This window comes from Ostrea edulis, chromosome 3 (assembly GCF_947568905.1).
Source record: "Ostrea edulis chromosome 3, xbOstEdul1.1, whole genome shotgun sequence".
Lineage (NCBI taxonomy): Eukaryota > Metazoa > Mollusca > Bivalvia > Ostreida > Ostreidae > Ostrea > Ostrea edulis.
The window spans coordinates 86,131,868-86,149,965 of record NC_079166.1 but is presented as its reverse complement, the minus strand read 5'-3'; the positions used below and the strand labels follow the sequence as shown (position 1 = coordinate 86,149,965).

The following is an 18,098-nucleotide window of genomic DNA, read 5'->3' as shown; positions in this document are numbered from 1 at the left end:
CTCGTTTCTATTTTCGTAATACAGCACATTTCCAATGGCAATGTGAACAACTGTTATGCTTATATATAGCTAATAGAGATAGCTAGGCCAGTATGTACTTTGTACATTGTATAAATATATCCCTCTGTGTTCAAGTAAACCAGAAGTTATTAAAAAGGAATTAGATAGGTTACGTCAGGGATATGTGTTGGTTCCAACTTACAACGCTTGTAACGTCTTTGTTTGTACTTGGCTCATTATTTGAATTTCAAAATTTAGAAATTTAACGAAAGTTGCATTGATTCCCCTTTTTGAAATCCTTCTTAAACTCTAACTGTCTTTTACAAGATGAAGTTCTCTAAAATCATGCTTCAGTCAATGGGGTGGATCGATACTGGTTCTTAATGGCCGATAATTTCAACCAGTCGGTTTTCCACAGGTAAGTTAAGTGCGGGGCGGAGCTAATTTACAGCAGGTGTAAAACCCCAAACCCGAGAAAACCCTGCTAGCTTGTATATGCCGTCTCAAATACACAGGATGTTATCTGTGTTACTTGTACGTTTTTGTAAGATTGGAAAATTCATGGTAGTCATTTTTCTTGTGTAGGTTAATCGTTGACGATTAAACGTAAGAATTAAAGCTCGATAAATTTATTTTATATAAATGAGAACGTTAGCCACTGAAAACTTAGGCAGAATATTCTTTATTCAAATTTGTTTGTATCCATTTGACTGCCTTGACGATATTTGACCGCCAAACATACAGTTTCCGGTGGGAGTTCCTACGTACTGCGGTATATTTTCTGGCTATGTACAGATGATGTACCTATCATTGTCCCACCCCCATGATGACTATATATTCAAAAAGAGCTTAGAAAGTTTTATTCTGTTTGAATTAGTATTTTCTGGATTGCACACCAGAATTCTCTGACTACCAAAGTTGTCTGTGTGACTCATCCAATACGAATGACCTACAAAACAGGACATTCATTTCGTATTTTCCGACAGTTCCTTCACAGACTGGTCTAGACGAAGAATTTGTTCTTCCTCTGGATCCCAATTCCAAACATTATACGCAAGAAAGAGCCCCTATAGCGGCTAATTTCTCTTCCGATTAGTTGAACTTTTGTCACCATGTTTCGATGGGAAAATTACACTTCTAAATTTTCAACTGAGTGTAAACAAGATTTCATCAATGTATAATGTATTTACTCATAATTAATCTCTTTAGCATACAATCAAAGTCCGTGTAAATTATATTCAACAATCCATAATAATTATTATCAATCGTATCCATTCCTAAGCATAACCTACTATATTCTGTTGTAATTTATGTAATTGTATGCAGAATTTACTACTATTATTGTGTGACTATCTCTACATGAAAAAGTCCAAAACCGTTTCCCTATCGAGCAGGTTTACGCGGTAAGCATAAAAAAATTGCACGGACACCTCGATCACCAGATAAGATAGATAAGGTATGCACATCAATTTCTAGCATCCAATCTGAAGCTTAATTTCTCCTAATTGACAAGGGTCACAAACCAGGTAAATTCAAAGGCGGTGCTTATTTTCTCGGTCTTTAAGCTTTACGAAAACAAAGATAGTGTTCTACCCAACCTCTTTCATTGATCTTCACGAAATGAATTAACACCGTAAATGAGAAACTTTAAACGTATTGTGCCACAACATAAGCCAGAGGTGATGGAAATCAAATGTAGATTCTAAAAACTTCTAAACTATCGACCTTGACCTAAAAAAAACTCTTCTCAAGTCAACAGCATCAAAATGTATTACTTATCAACACTTGAAGAGACCAGTATCGAGGATGAATGAAATACTTGAATTTTGTGACACCATAAACATTTGCATCGACAAAACATAACTTAGTTTATCACCATCCTGATTCCATGCACAATTAATATGGACCTGATATTAAAAAGATGCTGGAATTTTTCATTGACAAAATATTACGTTACGTGATCTTTGGATATGGAATATTCCAGTAGTCTGTTTGAATTTTCATAAATACATACCTTAAAGCGTACAACTATACCATTTTATTTGTTTCGTTCCTGATGGGAACCTTTCCCTTCCAACATCAACTCCTTCCTATCAAACCGTTCAGCTTTCCGTTCCCAGTCCAAAGCATTCTGTTCCTGGACCAAGGCGTTCTGTTCTCATCTAGAACCATTCGTTCCGTCAAAGCGTTCGTTCTCTCAAAGCGATCGTTCCCGCATGGTTATTCGGAACTCGCATGTTAGTTTGTTATTGCAAGTCAACAATGCGCTTGGTCAAGATGGAAGAAGAATATTCAATTTAAACAGTATTTTATTATGATAATTCATGATAGGATTGGACTATATAAGTCCTCTCCATAAGACTATGGGAGTAGACTCGATATATCATTTCAAAATTGTACAAAAGCCCGTGGGGATCCGGGTTAGAATATATCTCTCAGACAATTTCGTAATCTGGAGAGCAGTTTTATAACTGGGGGTGAAAATGCAAAATATATGAAGGGTTTATTGCTTGTCGTAAGAGGCGACTAAATGGTGCGGTCCTTCGGATGAGACCGCAAAAACCGAGGTCCTGTGTCACAGTAGGTGAAAATCCCTTCCTGCTCAATGGCCATAAGCGCCGAGCATAGGCCTAAATTTTGAAGCTCTTCACCGGCAGTGGTGACGTCTCCATATGAGTGAAATATTCTCGAGAAGGACGTTAAACAATATGCAATCAATCAATCAAAAGTGGAGAGTTCTGCATTTCAAATTCATACAAGTTTACAGAAAAATTACCAGTCATCACGACATGACAGTGACTATTTTTATTTTGGGGGGAACGGCAAATTGACTTTTATCAAAATGGTGAACGGACATTAAATTACTATAAAGAAAAAAATGTGTGAAACCACAAACTAAATGAATAAGGATGTTACTGTTGATGGAAATAAAAAAAGTTGATGCAGTGAGGATTTCGTTTTTGGTGTAGATCGTTTTATCATATACAGTCAGTTCCCTGTGTCCATCACAAAGTTCTGATCCACAATTTGGGTTCCTTGTTCACATAGAACTTTCCTTGCTCCTTGTAACTATGAATAATTAATGCAAATTAGGTTACCTATGACGTCGCAACATTGAAGCGGGCCGTATATTGATACGACCCTATCAGGTATGCGCATTTCTATTTTCAGACGGGATTTTCCCTTTGCACATGCGCACTGATCTGAAATTGAGAGAATATAAATAAGCGCTTCGTTGGGAATTTTTTTTATAGAAATTGATCAAGAAATGAATTTTTAATGAATTTTTTAATATTTTCGACTGGTTGTGATTAAAGAGATTGATATACTCCCAACTCGGTGATTAAACTAATAATTGTTATGAGGATATTTTGATTTGAATCTTCGATTTTTGTAAGTAGCTTGAATTTCCTCTGACGATTAAGTTGCAGTAAGTCCGATTCAGAGTTTTTTCCTCATTTTCTGGGTAAATCATATTTCCTTACAGCAAATTTTGAGAAAAATACTACTTCCGGTTGATTGTTTTCATTATTAAACGTAATTTTTCGTTAGATTTTTAAATTTTTCTCGGCTTTTGAAATGATATTTCAAAGAGAATTTGATTCAAATATGCATTCTTATCTCTAAAGTTTTCAAATTTAGGGAATACACTTGATTTTAGCTCCCATTTCTATACAAACCCCCATACAATAAAAGAAAATCATCAGTTATCTTCGTCAAGATTCAATAATGACTTGTTCTGGCAGATGGGGCAGTGCCTGTCTAAACTGTTTTACCTATTGCCCCTACACCACAGTCAACAATGTTTATTGTCCACTTGCTTTCATTTATATCAAAATTTAAAAATCATCTGATGTGCTAAGCTAAATGTGTTTTTATCCAGCCCTCTGCATACAATATTTTGTACAAAGACTACAAGCTCTTGACTGAAGAGGGGGAATGCTAATCCTGAAGAGATTATTTTGCCAATGGCATGGCCTATATTGAGACATCAGATTTCGTAACAAGGAAATCAAAATTTGTTGTAAATCAAGATGATTCTTTCATTCGTTTGGCACCTAGCGCCCCCACTGAGCATGTAACTAGATTACTTCACCGTCTGATAATTCTTCTATTTTTAATTTCATATATGAATTTTCTTCTTGAGGTGGATAAGTAAATTTTTTAATTTCCAACTCTACTTTTCGCCATGTACGTAGCCTTACTAGACTCAGCTCAGGGAAGGTAGAAATCGCCAAGACATCGTTTACTGAAAATTTACATACACGTGCTTCCGCTTCTAAAAATACACCGGATGTTGATATTTTCTTACCTATTTACGTATGGCGCATGCCCTAAACACGCATATTAAGTACATCCGGTAGGAGCATGATTAGTTCAAGGAAAGTTTTATGTGTTGTTTGAGTCGTCGTAACCAGGAAATGTGACGTACTTTGGGTATTTCCGTGGGGTGCTGTAAAACGCGGAATGGAAAACGAAACGGAAAATGAAACAGAATTCAAGAATTAGAATGATTAATGTAGAGCGCAGCTCTAAGATAATGCCAAACATCGCAAGAAAATACTTAATTATGATTAAAATCAAAATTTTGGGAATTTGTTTACAAGAGGTAAAATAATTCTATCCTAAAATTCTACATCATATAGTTAAAGGTTTGTGTAAGAATTTGCAAAGCGTTTTACAAGAATTTTGAGATGTCGGCATTGACAGATGTGTTGGCGTACAGCGACACCTATGGGTAGAGAATGGAAAGAACACACGTACTTTATACCCCCCCCCTCCCCTGGAAAAACGTCATTAACGCACGTCTACATGTAAATTTACACATAACACCGTGTATGTGTATACTTACAACAGGGAGTGTGGTATGTATATCCTATAACAACGACAATTCATCATGTTATTAAGTCAGCAAGTTAAACATCTTGTATTTGATACATTATTTTTTAACTAACACTGAGAGACTTTAGTTTAAACAATATTTATTCGTAAATAATTCGATAATGTTTACAAACAATGTCTTATACATGAAATAAATTGAGAAACAAGCCAAAAGGCTTATATTAATCTCGCTCTAAATATCTTACAAGTAAGAGGTGAATGAAAATTCTAAGTAAAATAAGTCGTATACTAATTATTACAATACATGCAAAAAGAAATAGGAATAAGAGAGAAAAGCTGGAATTGAGTATTGGGAGAAAAAATAACACGTTTATATGTATGATAAGTGTCGATACAGATCAAATGCATATAAACTATAGACAAAGTTGAAATAATAAATTGTAGAGTTGTGCCATATAAACAATAAGTAATAAACACAGGTTTTCCACTTATTACAACCTTGGTGCACATGAGTATATTTTATATACAATATGACAGTATTACATGTAGATGTAGTAGAACAGCTTTCAGAACCTTTTACTTTCAACAAGAAATTTTTGGGCTAAATAAAATATGTTGTTCTCACTTTCAGATAAATTTTCATTACCGTATAACAATAATTCTACATTAAGTGGATATGGCAGTGTCAAAATTGTATTGGTCCTAACTCTTGAGTATATATTACAGCGTAAAAGAAAATGATCAATACTTTCTACTTCTCCACAAATGCAAAGGGGTGAATTAAATAATTTTCTTTGAAACATATGAAGATTAAGAGCACTGCATTCTAATCTCAATTTTGCATGAAGAGTTTGTCCGATTCTTGTTCCTAAATAAAAATAGTTTGGAATATTAATGACACTTATATTAAGATATTTCTTAAAGCTAGCTAGAGATGGATTTAATTGGACATTTCGAGGAAGTGCATTCCATTTCCTTATTGTAGATGGAAAAAATGAATTAAAGTATAGCTTGGTTCTAGAGTTGAATTATTGCAGTGAATTAGTTGCTCTTGTGTTGTAGTTGTGACCTTGATTTCTCAGAGACTGAATTATATTGTTTAGATAATTGGGAGTCATGTTATGGTATATCTTGTGGAGTTGAATAAGTCGATGATTTTCTCTACGCTTTGACAATGGATCCCATCCCGTTTCCTTATATAGAAGATGCCTGGATGCTAGTATATTACCTCCCGTAACTATTCTGGCTGCTTCTAACTGTATGTTTTCAATTTTATTAACTAAATATTCTGGTATATTGTCCCATATAATGTCAGCATATTCTAGGACGGGTCTTACAAATGAAAAATATATTTTTTGCAGAGTTTTTCTATCTAAGATAAACTTGACCCTTCGTAACATACTCAGGCGTGAATAGGCTTTTTTCACTATTTCGTCTATATGGACTTGCCAAGATAAATTACTACTGAAAATGACCCCTAAATGTTTATGAGATTCGACTTCTTTTAGATGAACATCGTTAAATATCAATGAAGAATGGAAAGGTTTCTTGACCTTATTAGATATAGTTAGACATTCTGTTTTAGTGGGATTAAAAGATACAAGCCATTGTTTTGACCATTTGTTGATTTTTTCGAGATCTTCATTAAGCAAAGATGCTGAAGTGTCTGCATTATCGACAACAATATAAAGTGATGTATCACCAGCAAACAGTTTGACCACACATGTAATATCTATGACCAAGTCATTTATATAAATAAGAAAAAGTAGAGGACCAAGTATACTCCCTTGGGGCATCCCAGACCTAATGTATCCTATGTCTGATTTACTACCATTAATAACGACGTACTGTTTCCTATTTTGGCATCTATGTGTTACGCATGTTCACATAAGATGCTGTTATCGAAGGCTGCAAACCATTTGAGTTGTCTTTCATTGCTCTACAATTACTTCCCTTGGGCATATATAAATTAAGTGCCCCGGATTAAATCAACCTTTTCCATTTATAACTGCTACACACAGGTTGGCGTTCCCCTATTTCATAAGAATTTGTATTTAATATCTGAATTTTCAAATACACTAAACCTCAAATTTGGTTTAGCACAATTGTTTATTGCGTTTAATTGATATATTTGTCATTTTTAGTACATAAGATGTAACGATGGCATAGGATTGTTTGTCTAATTTACTCGTGTCTCTGATCACCGGCCATGCTGGTTTCCTCATTACAATTTTTAATTTTTTTTTTTTTAATTGATCAAACATTGATTGTTAAATTTTCTAGACATTTTGATACAGTGAAAAGTACGTACAATGGAAAACGATTCGAATTAATTATTTTTATGATTCATTACCAATTTTAATGGGGGGGGGGATTATCGTACAAATCAAAAGGAATTTATTAATTCCTTTTGTTCGCATGCAAACTATTACAGATATATTAATTATAAAATTATCCCTACAAGAAGCGAATTAGTAGCGACTGGCGTTAGTCAGACTGAAATTTCTGTACAATGTAATGGTTATATATCGTGGTCATTATATATTTACGCGCGAGCTACACTCGCAGGACTTGGCGACTGACGTCATAAATTCAAATCGGGATCGAGATGCGAAATTTTTAGCTACTGGGGTTTTCATGGATAACACGTTGAGTATTTTTTACCTTTGCATGCCTAGTCAATACCCTGGTGCAGTTACCTGGACTAGAAATTATCTTATATCTGTTAAGTTGATTTACAAAATAATACATAGCCTCTAGCAGTTACGGGATTTCGGTCAATTCTTTCCTATAAGCAATATGCATTACCCCGGACCGAAAAGCTAGAGATCTGTATTATTCGATCTTCATTTACCGATATATGTAGGTACATGTATATGATTTAAATGAGTTGAATTTTCATTGAGGGAATCATTGCACAAGGCGGTCAACTGTCATGCCACGCAAACGACAGACATCCGACCAACCACCCAAAAGGGCCAAAAGGGGGAGACGGCAAGACGGCCAAGCTATGCCACCGCCTGATCCACAACCTGACAAGGATAAAAGTCGTCAATCGATGGAGACCCCACAGTACCCTTCTCATTCCCAGTTAAGTTTACCGGCCCCGCTGCAGGGTACAGAGGACCAACACAATCTGCAGATTCCACAGCAGCATATACAGACAATCTCACTTCCCCCACAGCAGAGCCCACCAGGGGTACAGCAGCCAGCAGAAGGTAATGATGTTGTACCTATGCAATCAGTGCATAATTTAGGCATGCATGTTAGCGAGTCAGTTAGGCACAATATAGTGCAAGGGAAATTTATTGAACTTCAATCCCTAATCCCATCTGCTGGGGGTCATGGGGCTAATACAAGTCAAAGAAACTTGGTACTCACTAGTGCAGGGGAGATAATCACCAAAGAGGCGACAAAAAAGATTGACTCCATTGATAAATGGACCGATGCAATGCTAATATTTGCATCAATATATCTGGCCTCACACCCTGCTAAATCATCTGAGTTACTAAAGTACATCCATACAGTAAGGCTAGGGGCAGCAAGAGGGGCAGTAAGTTGGTTTGATTATGACACCCAATACCGACTTCGCAAGGCTATCAATCCAGTCAGCTCCTGGGGGGAAGTTGATACAGAATTATGGCTACTTTATATGTCACCTAAGCCCTACATTCCATCACAAACAACACAAAAGTGCTTCGACTACAACTTTAAGGGCATTTGCACAAAAATGCAATGCCATTATTCTCATTCGTGCACTCGTTGTAGTGGCCTGCACCCGCAAGTTAATTGCAATCCAAATAAGCCCCAGTTCTACACACCTTATGGACAAAAATCGGGTCAATCATCTTTTCGTCGCCCAAGCCCCTCGTACACCTCGTCCAATCACCATGCAGGGTTTCAAAACCAACATCAATATTGGAGACAACAGTCACCACAACCACACAAATTCAGTAATGCTGGCAACCAAAAACATATGGGAACTAGGAAAAACCCCAATCAATAAATCGGTGCTAAAAAAGTACCTGGTAAACTATCCCAATAGATCTGTAGCAAACAAATTATTGTCAGGATTTTCTTTTGGATTCCATTTACATTATTCAGGCCCAAGAACCCATTTAGAAAATAGTAATTTAGTTTCAGCATGTCAACATCCCCACGAAATTATGGAAAAAATAAACAATGAGGTTAAATTAGGAAGGATTGGAGGACCATTTAAGAAACTGCCTATATCTAATCTGCGCATATCTCCTATTGGAATTGTTCCGAAAGGTGATAATTCAGGGTGGCGCCTTATTACTCATTTGTCATTTCCTCCAGATAATAGCGTGAACCTGTATATTGACCCTTTAGAATCCACAGTGCATTATACATCTTTTGATGCTGTTGTCCAAATGTTAGCTAAAGTAGGTAGGGGGGCTTATATTGGGAAGATGGATATTAAATCAGCATTTAGACTGCTACCTATTAATCCAGGTGACTTTGACCTACTGGGAATCAAGGTAGATGGAAATTATTACATAGACAAGTGCCTTCCAATGGGTTGTTCTTTATCATGCAAAGTTTTCGAGGAGTTTGCTACTTTTTTACAATGGGTTGTGGAACAAAAGAGTGGCTTGACTACCATTGATCATTACCTAGATGATTTTATTTTCGCTGGCAAGGATTTTTTAAATTGTTCAAAGTTAATGGTTACATTTAAACAAACAAGTCAGGAATTAGGGGTTCCATTGGCAGAGGACAAATCTTTAGGTCCCACACATAGTCTAGTGTTTTTAGGGCTAGAAATTGATACCGTTGACATGATGGTACGGGTTCCAACTGCAAAGTGCATAGAACTTAATCTATTGCTAAAGCAACTTGTAGGCAGAAAGCGGGTAACACTACGTCAATTACAGTCAATGTTAGGGAAGCTCAATTTCTTTACTAAAGCTATTGCACCAGGCAGGGCTTTTGTTAGGCGAATGCATGATGCAACCATTGGTGTGCGGCAGCCACACCACTCAGTGAAATTGAATCAAGAAATGAAGGAAGATATGCACTTATGGTTAACATTTTTACAAGACTTTAACGGGAAAGTGTACTTTTGTGAGTCGGAGTGGTCTTCCAACTTAGTGCTAGATTTGTTTACAGACAGCTCAGGTGCTAAGGATCTGGGCTGTGGGGCATACTTTCAAGGGGAATGGTGCTACTTTCCTTGGCCTTCGGGTTGGGATAGAACAGACATCCTTTCAGACATGACAACACTTGAGTTGATCCCAGTGGTATTAGCCATAAGTCTATGGGGGAGAAATCTTGAAAATAGGAAGGTACTGTTTCACATTGATAACCAGGCACTGGTCACTATCCTCAACAAGCAAACATCCAAATCAAAAAGAGTGATGAGTTTGCTCCGTCCTTTCATAATAAAATGTATGTTGAACAACTTGTTGTTCAGGGCAGTATACATAAATACAAAATGTAATGAAATTGCTGATTCAATATCTCGTAAACAGTGGCAACGCTTCCACCAGGTCGCACCTCATGCACAGACCTCACCGCTGAGCGTTCCAGCCAGCTTCCAGTCTCTCATCTCCAAGCTGAAGTAAACAAACTTCTTCATGCAGCCCTCTCTGAAAATACGCACAAGGCATACCAAACTGGTCTCCAGGCTTATAATAGTTTTTGTAGTGAACAGGGTCATAATTCCCCATGGCCACCCTCTCTCGATTCAGTAGTTCAGTTTGTAGCATACTTGTCACTCAAGGGTCTTACCTATGCAACAGTGCGTTCCTACCTAGCAGGTTTATCCCACTTTGTAAAATTGCAAGGCTACCAAGATCCGACCAACCAATTCTTGGTAACTAAGTTATTGCAAGGTCTGAAACGTATTGCCCATACGCAGGATTGCAGATTGCCAATTACAAAGCAACTTTTGCAAGATATAATAGCAATACTGCCCAGTGTATGCACAAACAACTATGAAACACTATTGTTTTCTGCTGCCTTCACTACTGCCTTTCATGGGTTCTTGAGAGTTAGTGAAGTAGTGGTATCACACAAAAACAATCAAAGGGTCTTACTGAGGGAAAATCTACATATTGATCACATCAATTCATGCCTGCAGCTGGAAATAAAATTTTCCAAAACTGACCAAGCTGGCAGGGGAACAACTTTACAAATCCAAAGCACGGGTGATATTGCTTGCCCTTACAAAATACTCACAAAGTTCTTGATGATGAGGCCAAAGCATAAAGGTCCACTTTTTTGTCATTTTTGTGGTTCCCCTGTTACTAGGTATCAATTTACATCCGTCTTGGAAAAGGCAATATCAGCTCTCAAATTGGATACAAAAGCCTATAAATCTCATTCCTTTAGAATAGGGGCCAGCACGGAATTGGCAGTAAGAGGGTTTCCACCCAGTGTTATACAATCCTCAGGAAGATGGGCATCAAATTGTTATAAAACTTATATACGCATACCAAAATTTTAAAATCAGTATCGTGTAATTTCAGATGAACAGTTCATTTGGATGTTTGGGTCATCTATCATAAAACGTGCACATGTAGAGTCATTACATAGGCCTGGTGGGACCAATCTCAATTTAGAAAGGATAAAAGTTTCATTGTGGTGGCAGGGTTATGGAGGACTCGAATTGATCAAAGCCATTAACAAGATAAAGACCCTACGGCAAGTAGGCCCTTCCCCTACCGCCTTGTTAATCCACTGTGGCGGTAACGACTTGGGTAAAACTTCTGTGAGAAAAATAAGATTGGCAATAAATCAATTGGTTCATTATTTAAGACAAGAATTTTGTAGTGCACACATCATATGGTCTCTTATTTTGCCCAGAATTGCCTGGCGATACACACAAAACACAAAAGCTATGGAGAAAGCTAGAAAACGAATTAATTCCTTTATTCAGAGTAGAGTGTGCGAGGTTGGGGGTTCCATCATTCACTACCCTGACATATCCGACCATCCTCAATTTTTTCAATCCGATGGGGTACATTTATCACAATTGGGCAATCAAATATTCTTGAATACCTTGCAAGGCGGGCTGGAATCTATCATGAAATTCAAGGCCCAAGTTTACCCTCCACTATAAGTTTTCCCACACGTAACCTGACAGGGCACGGCTGCCGCTCTTACCCCCACCCAATCGGTGGCGGAGACCCAACTGAAAGGGCTTTGATGCAAAGCTCTTGCAGTTGAGTCTTTTGGCCCAACGAGCGGCTTATTATGGACATGTGAAATATATGACATTTGATTTGAAAATTCGGCCTTGATTTCTGCTCCTCCCAGGCTTAAGGCCATGTTTGTTTGATGTGTTTGAATCTCGACCTTGACCTTTGCATATCCCAGGGTCAAGGTCATATGTTGAATTTGTTTTTGAATTTGACCTTGACCTCTGCATCTCCCAGGGTCAAGGTCATCCCTAATTGATGTTGACATTGATATGATGCTTTTGAGGCTTGCCATTTGTGTGAGGCAGCCCACAATTTGAACTTGATTTGTTTGCTTTTGATACTTTAATCAGCCGTGCCCTTTATCGCCAAATAAAATTATAAACACGTATTGCTTGTGTCTGTTTGCACTTTCTGAGATAATTTGGCATCTATGTGTTACGCATGTTCACATAAGATGCTGTTATCGAAGGCTGCAAACCATTTGAGTTGTCTTTCATTGCTCTACAATTACTTCCCTTGGGCATATATAAATTAAGTGCCCCGGATTAAATCAACCTTTTCCATTTATAACTGCTACACACAGGTTGGCGTTCCCCTATTTCATAAGAATTTGTATTTAATATCTGAATTTTCAAAACCCAAACCCACCCACCCGGAACTGTTTTGTGTCTTTGCTTTTTCTTCTGAAACCAGGATACTGCTTGTGCTTGCTTTATCTTTCAGGTTACACTCCCAAATAAATGTCGGTGCGGCTGATACAGAAACAATGACTTTGGTGTGACTTGTGAGCTCATTGCCCAACGAGCGGCTTATTATGGACATGTGAAATATATGACATTTGATTTGAAAATTCGGCCTTGATTTCTGCTCCTCCCAGGCTTAAGGCCATGTTTGTTTGATGTGTTTGAATCTCGACCTTGACCTTTGCATATCCCAGGGTCAAGGTCATATGTTGAATTTGTTTTTGAATTTGACCTTGACCTCTGCATCTCCCAGGGTCAAGGTCATCCCTAATTGATGTTGACATTGATATGATGCTTTTGAGGCTTGCCATTTGTGTGAGGCAGCCCACAATTTGAACTTGATTTGTTTGCTTTTGATACTTTAATCAGCCGTGCCCTTTATCGCCAAATAAAATTATAAACACGTATTGCTTGTGTCTGTTTGCACTTTCTGAGATAACATTTAAGTAACTTCTAAACCAAGCGAGTAATTCACCACGAATTCCAATTTTTTCAAGCTTGTATAATAACCCCTTATGCCATACTTTGTCAAAGGCTTTACTTATATCGAAAAATATAACTCTAACTTCTTTTCCCTGATCGAGTGCCTTATAGAAGTCACTAGTAATACTTAATAATTGATTGACTGTAGAGTCGTTAGGCCTAAAGCCAGATTGATGTGACGTAAGAATAGCATTGGGATGAATAAAATTATATAAATATTTAAAGACACACTTTTCCATGCATTTACCAAGAATGCTTAATAGAGATATTGGCCTGTAATTACTGACGATACTACTATTGCCTTTTTTAAATACAGGGATAACATTTGCTATTTTCCATTGGTCTGGGACTTTCGACCTATGAAGCGATGAATTATAAAACTTACTTAAAGGTAAAGCAATAGTTGATGATGCTTGTTTAAGTAAAGTAGGATTGATGCAATCCGGCCCAGTGGCCTTGTTTGTATCGAGTGTTTCCAAGACATCTTTAACGTCTTGAGTAGAAATTACTATGCTTGAAAGAGTGTTTATGTCACCAGGATTGTCATCGTAAGGTAACTCAATATTTTCATGGTTTACTACTGCTTGGGAACAAAAATAAATATTAAATAAATCTGATTTTCCTTTAGTGTCACTTATCGGCGGGCTGTGTTCATCAATTTTAATTGGAGGATAAGTACTCGAGTTTTTAGTACTAATGATTCTTTTTAGTTTTGTCCACCATTGTTTAGAATTTACTATACCTGATTTTAATGTATCAGCTACTTTTGTGTAATATGTTTGTCTTGCATTTCTAATTTTGTTGATACATATATTTCTTGTTTTTCTATACCGTACCCAATCACAAGGACAATCAGTTTTTTTAGCAGTTGAATGGTGACGTTTACAAATTCTAATAAATTTCCGAATATCGTTGTGCATCCATGGAGGTTCATTAGGGCGTGATGTAATGATTTTATTTGGAATTGTTTTTGTGGCTGAATCAATAATGCAGTTTGATATGTTATTGCATGTTTGATCAATATCTTTACAAATCAGAGCATTCCAATCTGTATTCTTAAAGTGAGTTTGGTAATCTCGGAAATCTGTTTTAGAAAAAGACCATATCTTTCTTTTATAAGTTCTCGTATGTGATTTGGGTATTTTTAATACACAAAAAATGGGACAGTGGTATCGTACTGTGTTCGGGAGAATATTATCCCCAACACCTGAAAATTCAACAATATCTATATTATTAACAATCAATAGGTCCAACAATGTTGCGGAATTTTCGGTAAAATGTGTACATTCTGAAATAAGTTGTGACATTCCCTGATCACTTATAATATCACCCATTTTGGAATTGGTTGTGTGAAATAAATTACAGTTAAAGTCCCCAGTGATGATTATATTATCAATGCGTGTATCTTTGGCCTTTTCCAGTGAGTAAGCTATATATTCCCATTTACTGACCTCCGAATTAGGTGGTCGGTAAAACGTTCCTATGAGGAATTTCATTTTGTATATACAACATTCAAGCCAAATGCATTCTATTTGTTCGACTTCTAAATCCAGTCTGCGTTTGCATGGAATATGATATTTAATATAAACAATTACCCCTCCGTATCGGTTTTCCACTCTGTCACGCCTGAATGGTTCCTGAAAGCCCTGTAGCAGTATATCCTGAGATAGTATATTTTTATCTAACCAGGTTTCATTTAATGTTATGATATCGAATCCACCAAATTCAGCTTGAATGATATCAAGCTTATTATTTTTACTTTGGATATTAAGATGCACTAATGAAGTTGAATTTTCTATCAAAAAATCAAGAGAATTAGTATTGCTATCTACCGAATCTTCTGAATCTGTTTGATATTCGATTGGACCAGGGTTTTCTTCAATATATCCACACAATAGTAGGGTTAATGAAAACCATATCAAATATACAAAAATACAGATGAATGCATTAAGATTCGTGATTAGTACATGTTTAAGGTATACGCTATCATTTCTACACAGGGTTGTATTTGAGCAGTCAATTGCATTTACAAAAGTTGTATTGACCTTCGTAGCATTATAGCTAAGAGAGATTATTACATTAATGGATAAAGCATTTGTTCCATATGACACAAGCAAATTAACCATCAATATTGTCAACAAATCAAGAGTATAATTGTGTTTTACGGCTTGAGACATATCATAGTATAAACCTGTCCTGATCTTGTGAATAGTACTACTAACTGGCATTATGTAATAGGTATGTGGAAGAAAATAAGAAGCTGAATAGAGACAGTAAGGATCAGGCTCAAGGACACAAGTAAAATGCAAAAAACAAATAAGTAAAACATCCCCTCACTTAGGAGGGACTCAATTCCAGCTTTGTATTGGGAGTTGTATCCCAGAAAAACAAATACAATCATTATAGTTAGGGGAAAAAAACATATATACACTGTACAGTTATGAAATACGTTGTGAAAATTATTCAGTCTTTATATAGTGAAAGGAAAGTGATCTATTTCACTCGCTAATATATCTAAAAATAGATTTTAAGAGGGCCTGAAATTGAAGAAAGTAATAATTTATGTTCGAAAAGGTATATTGTTTATAAGTATGGGACTTAAATAAATATATAAACTAACATTCAGATTTCATGAATAAATCTATTGAATTTACAAAATGACTTCTTGAAATATAGGTCGTTTACAAGAAGAACTGGTATTAAACTGGTATTAAACATCGGGATCAAACATTTACGCATCATAGTCAAGCGTATGTTTGACGTAGATTGTTTTTACACGTGTTGACATTATAACAATATTGGAATTTTAAGACAGTTACTTATGAGTAATTCATAGGTGTTCATGTAGAAAAAGTGTTGTTTTGGAGCTCATTAAGCTCATTAAGCAGTGTTAAAAGTGTCTTTATTTGGAAAACACATTTCACATTTCCATTACGGACGAATAACCCACAGATTCAGGTTGGACACCCAGTTGAGTGAGGAGTTCAATCATGTCAGCTGGATAAAGGATTTTGTGCTTTTTGTCACTGTAATCGATCACAAATATTTTCCCATCCCATACAAAAGAAGATTTGGCTTTACTTGATTTTACTAACTTCCGTGCATCATATGAAAGTTTGTTCCGGGTTTTCGTAAGATCCTGGTTTACAGCTACATTTTCCATCCCCGTGATTTTTCTCAGATGTTTGCTGGATTTGAGCATTCGATGACGCAGTTCATAATTTGTAATCCTGGCAATTATTTGCCTCGGTTTGTCACTCCTTTTGGGACCAACTCTGTGCGATACAGCAATTTCCTCTCTTTTCATGAGAATCTTAAGTTTGTCAGCAATATCCAATATGACGTCGTCTGTGTCCGTTCTATCCTCAGAAATACCAGCTACACGAATGCAGTCACGGCGGCTATACATTTCAAGTTCGTCTACTTCCCTACGGAGTTTTGAATTCTCTTTCTGAAGAGTAGAAATCTGTTCCTGTAGTGGTGATATGATGGTTTGGACGTCCTTGACTATGATGCCCTTGACAGCCTCGGCAATGCGTTGGACGTCTACGTCGGAGATGAAGGCCTGTTGAGGCCCAGTACATGCCCCCGGTGATGGCATAGGGTATGATCCTGGAAATCCCATAGGTGGATAAGGAACATGGTACTGTGTTGGACTCGGAGTTGAGTGCGTAATAGGAGTTGAAGGACTGACTGAATTTTGCGTAGCCATTTTTTTTGGATAGTTGCACTGAAGAAGGAGAGAGTTCAGTATCCGTAGATTCTTGGGAACGTCTACGTTTAGAGAGTTCACTGTTTTTTAGCATAACACAGTCACAGATAGAAATATCACAATACACAGTTCACAAGTGCAATACGTTATCGGTATATCTTCAAAGTCATGAAAGTGAACAATGACCAGAGTGAAAACAACTCACCAGGAATTGGAGCCCCGTTCGAAACCAACAAAATATAAAGTTATGCACACATTTACAAGTTCATTTTCAAGAAACAACCTTACCCTCTATTGTTGAACATTCAGATCACAAAACCTTCACACTATATGTTGTTATAATTCACATAATTCTGAAAATTGTCGGACAGTGAAATTTCACCACCTCTCTAGTAACGCATGCGCAATGAGAGACTTTGTGACCGCAGCACTCCAATCCTAAATAGGGAGGACTTCAAGCAGGTTATTTCTAAACTAAATACTTTAATCTTTTAAATATATAGATTAATAATGAAATGACCTTTTAATTCCATTCAAGCAGAAATTGTCTGTTAGTCCTTTATCTATTTCATATCTGCTAATTTTTCATACTATTGATCGTAAACTTCACCCTAGTTTTCATTGGTTCTGTTTCAATCTCTCTTCCCCACTGTATCTCTTAGGGTTCAACACTAATCCTCAGGAGTCGGTAAATGTACGAACTTTCACGTAAATTCATCCCAAATGAGGGAAACCTTTGATACACACCGAAGTCGTTCGTTTTAGAATTTGATGGGAAACATAAATACATATATGTACATGTATTATACCAGGTGTAGAACTAAATTACGATTAAAGAAGGGTATGTTTGGTGGAAATTGTTGAAATAATCTTTTACAATGTTCTTTTCGGGAGGGGGGGGGGGGGCTTTTATTCATTGGATATAAAATTTGAAAATTCAAGTCTTTTTCAGTATGATTATTTTTTTTTCTTTATCAATATTTTTCATGGTAAGTTAATGATTTCAAAATACATATGCATTAGTACGAAGAATATAAAACGGTTGATTCTGTGGATGACATCCCACTCTCTCTGTAATTTCAGCTTTCCTTGTTTATGGTAAACCTTTTATTATGCAAAATGCTGAACATTATTGCATACAATATTTTC

General features: G+C 36.6%; 1 protein-coding gene across 1 annotated transcript; it reads left to right on the top strand.

Moving 5' to 3' along the window:
• The first annotated feature begins 6,693 nt into the window (after positions 1-6,693).
• LOC125669339 (uncharacterized) lies at positions 6,694-13,161 on the top strand. Its single transcript, XM_056159272.1, has 2 exons — positions 6,694-8,060; positions 11,337-13,161. Exons 1-2 carry the CDS (start codon positions 7,778-7,780, stop codon positions 11,927-11,929), a joined length of 876 nt encoding a protein of 291 aa, XP_056015247.1. The 5' UTR covers positions 6,694-7,777; the 3' UTR covers positions 11,930-13,161.
• The last annotated feature ends 4,937 nt before the right edge of the window (positions 13,162-18,098 follow it).